The sequence below is a fragment of the Vigna angularis genome, chromosome 1 (genome assembly GCF_016808095.1).
Source record: "Vigna angularis cultivar LongXiaoDou No.4 chromosome 1, ASM1680809v1, whole genome shotgun sequence".
NCBI classification, from domain to species: domain Eukaryota; kingdom Viridiplantae; phylum Streptophyta; class Magnoliopsida; order Fabales; family Fabaceae; genus Vigna; species Vigna angularis.
In genome coordinates, this window is record NC_068970.1 from 18781067 (window position 1) to 18786952 (window position 5886).

At 34.9% G+C, this 5886-nt stretch overlaps 1 protein-coding gene across 2 annotated transcripts; it reads right to left on the reverse strand.

Annotated features, from left to right (window-relative positions):
- Window positions 1-5886, reverse strand: LOC108332463 (PI-PLC X domain-containing protein At5g67130). Of its 2 annotated transcripts, XR_008246492.1 has the most exons (9): window positions 5659-5886; window positions 5457-5579; window positions 5246-5383; window positions 5041-5139; window positions 4614-4917; window positions 4299-4522; window positions 4105-4191; window positions 2411-2827; window positions 1-256 (listed from the first exon to the last, which is right to left on the reverse strand). XR_008246492.1 is itself a non-coding variant. In XM_052871701.1 (8 exons), exons 1-8 carry the CDS (start codon window positions 5758-5760, stop codon window positions 2612-2614), a joined length of 1293 nt encoding a protein of 430 aa, XP_052727661.1. In that variant the 5' UTR covers window positions 5761-5886; the 3' UTR covers window positions 2394-2611. The 2 variants fall into 2 exon arrangements, 1 of the variants encoding a protein (XP_052727661.1); XM_052871701.1 differs by lacking the exon at window positions 1-256 and having other exon boundaries at window positions 2394-2827.

The following is a 5886-nucleotide window of genomic DNA, read 5'->3' on the forward strand; positions in this document are numbered from 1 at the left end:
TTAAAAACAATGCATATCACATGCAAATTCCTCTGTCAAACTAAATTGTCCGTGTTCCATTTCTATTATAGACATAGTAATTTGGAAAAATATCTATAACAACATCAATGCAAGAGTGAAGACCGTGTAGTGGGAAGGAAATACAGGACATATGAATAATTGGATACATTTATAAATACAAACCTTAACAAGGATCGGGAGCTTCCACCCGTTCTATTCTGATTTGTTGTTCACTAATAATTTTTTAATACAAAGCCTGAAATTTATATCAGAAGAAAATTCGGTTTTAATAGATTATCAAAATTTAACGCAATTCTAACAATGTTAATCATAACTATCTCAGCAACATATAAAGCATTTGAAGAATAACAATTGATGAAAGCAAAGGAACCATCAGAGATAAATAAACAAATAAAATAAAAACTACAGTAGCATTAAATTTGTTTAAAACTACAGAGTCACAAAAAGTTTACTTAGTGAAAGACACAGCACCAACTGTTTTAAATATCAACATCACAATCACCATCACAGGTATTCAGGAAAACGACGCCTACACATATCATCATCACTATCCATAGCTAAGAAGTGGGATTTTCCACATATGGTAAAAAATATGACTGAAACAGAGTTATGTAACTATCATGCAATCTTCAACGACACTTCCAAGGACTTTTGAGCAAAATAGTTCACAAAGGTTTAATCATGAAAAGATCTTCAATTTCTTTTCTTTCAACATTTAAAAGGATTTAGTATAAATTATATGTTCTACAATACAATATATGTTCAACTTCCTTCAGAACGGTATCAAGAAACCCAAACTGAATATTTCAATGGTAAGATAGTGAAAAAATAAACTCAAAAGTATTTCAATAAACTTCTCCACATGTATCTATACAACAATAAAAATAAGAAAAGAAAAAATCTCATAAGCTAAAACTAACTTATATTAAATAAGTAAGAAATCATCTTTTTTTAAAACTGATATTAAAAAAAATTTCTACCACATAGTTTATTCATAAAAAAATTTATATTTCATTTTTCCTGTTATTTTCTGGTATATTTAGGAAAAGGTTTATTTAAACATACCGTTATTATCATAATAACAAGGCACTACCGAAGAAAAAAAATTATATCATATATATTTACATATAAAAATTACTGGCACTAAACAATTCATCAAAAGGAAAATCTTCAGGGAAAATAGATTCCTAAAAGAACTCTTTATATAAAGAGATGCAATTATTTGATCCAAGTTTCTAGCAATGAGAGTGACAACATCTTGCTAGAGCAAATTTTCTTACTCAAACGACAGTTTGCCTTAAAAAATTTAATTCAGGAAAAATAGCCACACATGTCTGGTGTTATCATGACTTTAATGGAAGTTTAGGAGGACTAAACTTCTACGAAGCTGCTAACAGACCATGTAAAAAACAATAAAATATAATATTTAAGGGTCATCATTACCATGTAGCAACAAACAAAAATGCAAAGGTATCATTCAGAAAAGGAGGAAAAGTTCTGTAAAACTAGAACAAACCATTTGGGGATCCAGGGATAGGAACTTTATCCCAGAAAGGACACGGCTATAAAATATGTTGTTGACATGAACAATCTGAAGATATATTTTGTCAATAAGACAGTAAATTCTTGAATGTTGTTTTTCAAAGTAACATTTTCCATCTTGACCAAATGCATTTACTATACGTGTTCACTCAACCAATATACGCGAGCAGGATAAAAGGGGAAAGCGGCGTAATTGCACAATTTCATGCATAACAATGGTCACGTCACCTTGTGCATAATCATGAAAACATACATTCACTGATTGTCAATCAGTTCTTCCACTACCCATTAAAAGACTTAGCAGGCTAGGGTTTAAAATCAACTCTAGTAAGCCACAACGACAATGATTGTAATGGATCAATACATACTTCATATATGCCATAAAGCAATTCTTCCACTAAGCTTCCAAATCAGTAAGAAAAAAAATTCCCCAAACCTTTGGGCACATAAACTAGTCGCTCTCGCATTTTAAGCTTATGAAGCACACAAACTCAATCAGAGAAAAAGCTATCAACTTATATAGCAGCCAGAATAAAAAACAGTAAAGAATGATTGTCCAAACAAACTTGAATGTGAAGATTGGTGGCAGTGCTTATTTTAGATGCTCTTTAACTTCAACAATTTGTAGCATCTTTAACACTCAAATGAATTAAATTTCATAAAACTAAGCATCTAATCACGCATCCAATACCTTATTAACATCAGTATCTGGAAAGTAATTTTGCCTACTATAACTATTGCAGATTTGAAAACAGATATGTGCAATGAGAGAAAAAAAAAGAGATACTGTATGCATCTAGAGTCGCAATATGTAGAATTGGATTTGTACATCCAAGAAATAACATACCTGAACTACTTATAGCTCCAGAAATATTCTTGGTCTCTCATGACTATCAACTCAAACGTTTTCACTGATCCTTGAACGTAGCCTCAGCAAGAAATTTGTCTATATCTATTTTTTCTAACCTAGCAATAGTTCCATGACACTTCATAGCTCATGATAATACTGCCGTGTACATGCCAAGATACTAGAGATCCTCTTGAAAGACTAGCTTAAATATATCATACAACAGTGCTTAGTCATCACAGCTGCAACAAGACTTTGTAGAAAGTAAAAGGTGACAAGAAATAAACGATTTGGACGATGGACAGATGCAGCTGATTTAGAGAATTGAACAGATCCGGTAAAGCTTCCAGCAGTATTAGTCGCTGGACTTGTACTAGGAACAGAGATATTCTTGCAAGACCCAAAGGGTGCACCTGCCTGCCAAATTGAAGTAAGAAAGTCATTGTCATTATCAGAAATTGCTTTTTCATCAAACTGTACAGGTAGAGGCAGTGCCAAGACAGAAATTCATCCAAGCCATGTATTCATCAATTTCATTTAAATACAACACAAGTACACAACTAAACTTCCAAGAGCTGAGTACACATGATGACTATGTCTTAATCTACTCTGGCGTACATATTGTTACAAGATTTCACATAAATTGACATAATGCAGAAGCATACAGTTAAGAACAAATGGTTGGGAAGATATTGGAGAAGAGTAAGTCACGGGGAAAGGAAATGGGGATGCTATTACTAGTGTAGATCTGTTTATTTTAAATTTATATTGATCTTTACAAATCAATAATTAGTTTGCAACAAATATTTGAATTAGATTAAGCATATTTGGACAGAGTGAACATGGAAAATTACCAAGTTTTCTCATTGTTAAATAGTCCAATAACTTTAAAATTTTTTGAGATATAATGAAATTCAACCTTTTTTCTACCATAAAACCTCCAACACAAGGGACTAAACCATTCTTTTCATCATCCAAGTCAAGATCAACTTTTCTAGAATTATTGTCGTTTTCAAGATATTATACAAAAAGCATGGTTATATTTGAAAAGATGTTGAGAAATTTTAAATATGGTCACTAACTGACCATTGGTCTAATTCTATATTCGGTAGGAAAAATTAAATCAACGTGACGTCCATCAGATACATATTCAGGCTTCAAAGAGTATCATCTGAAAGTCTCGTCTACTGTTCATGTGGTCAATATTTTAAAATAAATGAATTGAAATTTGTAACTTAGATGAAATTCCAGAGGTTTTCTAGAGGGAGATAGATGTAAAATTATACTCAATTAGCTTTCTAATCACTAGTGGGGGAATGAACACTCCCAAAATATATGAAAACAAGTTATCATATCGAAGATTGTTTCTCCAGGAACAGTTTCCCTATTTCCACATTATCTTTTAGGATTGGTAATCCTAATTCCTTATCTTAACTTGTTTTCCTAATTAATTAGGATTAGGATTAGTATAAATAGGAGTTAGTGGTTTAAGTTTTGTGAATATACCAAACATCAATACAGTGCAATACATCTTAATAAATATGAATTAGTGATTCATTCTCTTTTCATCGCTCTATGCAAAATTTCATAATTACAACAAACATTTACAGAAATAAAGAATATCAGAATACAGAAGATTCAGGAACAAATGACATAAAATAAAGTACATGTAGGGACAAGAAAAGCAGACAAACCTGGCAGGCTGTGATTGTACTACATCCACACAATGAATGGCCATTCATTTTATCCACAATATCAAAAACACCACCTCCATCACTCCTCTGCATGAAGTTTCAGTCAGAAAGCTAAAGCGGAATTGCAAGATATATGATGTATACAGATTAATAATTAAGTTCCAATTAACAGCCCAGAACAGAGTAAGGAATACCATGTAAAAATTAACCGCTACAAAGTTGGGCAGCAAATTCCCCGCAGCTTTGTAACAAGTATTGACCATCTCAGCAAGTGGAGCTGAATGCTCTTTGCATGAGTCAGCTTCAACTGGATAGGTTGGAAAGTAATTCATCAGGAAAAGTGATTGACTTCTAGAATTTAATGCCTTTGATTCTTTTCTGTGTGGACAAGAACCCTGTTCCACTCCAGGATCGCCAGCTGATGGCAAGCGAATTACGAGTTAGTCGAAACAAATCATGTACAAAGAAGATGCACACATGTTTAGATAATTAAATGATATAGTGCTTACGCTCATTTTCGACCATATGCCTCCACTGATAAGCTACTCCTTCATCTGCTTCCTTTGAAGCATCTGAAGTGAAAACAACAAGTCTGTGATTTGCTTGAACCATCTCCGTCACAGTGGGCCAATCGTTACCCTTTTTCGGCATCTTGGAGACTGGAAACCAATATTTGTCCAGTCCAGCACTTGTGAACAGATTAGTCAACCCCTTTGGAGTGTGCACATAGTCTTCAATTATGATGGTAACGATCTCAGTTGGATTTTCTGTCAAGAACGCCTCCACTTCTTTCAAAGTATTAACAGCCGGTTGCTGAGAACATTTTAATAGGTATATTAAGGCATGTCCCATCATCAAGAATCGTGACACAACCATGACCGCAATTAAAACCTTAAAGTAGAATCAGTAAATAAGTAAAAAAGAGGAATAAATTACAAATGCAGTGAAGTTGTAGCATTGCCCACGAAATGAATGACAGAGCCAGATATCGTTCTGGAAGTCGTACATATCCAACATAAGTCCCCTCACTCCATTCTAAACCATCAACAAAACAAGCGTATAAGAAACATAACAAAGCAATTAAACTACCGAAACCAAACAAAAAATTAAGAAAAGCAAGCAAACTCTCCACTTGACATACCCTCAACTGGTTAGTGACAGAGTCTTCTTGATTGTAAAAGGTCATCCTCTGAACACCGGGAAGAGGCGGTGCATCGACGATGCTGAAGGAATTGTGGGTCACAATCCAAGTGTACTTGTTGAAGGGCAACCCATTGACCTGCAGTGACCCAGAGGGGAAAGTCACAAAAATTGGGGTTGGAGAAGCTCGAAGGGAAAAGGAAGAAGCTTACGATGGGTGTTGGAAGGGTGGGTTGGCCTCTGGTGCAGATGGGTTGCTTCAAGCCCAAAGCGGGGCAATTGCCACAGAAGAGACCTGCCCCACAATCCGTAGCGGCCGAACATGCTTCTGAAACCTGCCAAATTCAGTTCAATTCAGAGTGAATTCGCACGGATCTCTTCGTTTGAAAGGAAAATGAAAAAGAGAAAGGGAACCTGGGAATTGACGTTAGTGAAGGAGAGGGAACACATGAGGAAGATGATGACAAGTGCAGGAGCTCTGCATTTTGAACGGTAGTTCGGCGAATGCGAGTACATAGCAGAGCCTAAGACGAAGCCTGCGTAGCCACAAGGTTCGAACTTCAAAGCGAAAATGGAGTTCCACTTTCCAATGATCCTAGCTGTGGATTCAAAATCTTACTCGGTGCTAAACCAACCTCATTA

Coding starts and splice junctions, on each gene's coding strand:
- LOC108332463 (XM_052871701.1), bottom strand. CDS start 5,760: ATGTACTCGCATTCGCCGAACTACCGTTCAAAATGCAGAGCTCCTGCA. Junction 5,384..5,456: donor CCACCCTTCCAACACCCATC/GTAAGCTTCTTC, acceptor GGGTCACTGCAG/GTCAATGGGTTGCCCTTCAA. Junction 2,828..4,104: donor GTACAATCACAGCCTGCCAG/GTTTGTCTGCTT, acceptor TCAATTTGGCAG/GCAGGTGCACCCTTTGGGTC.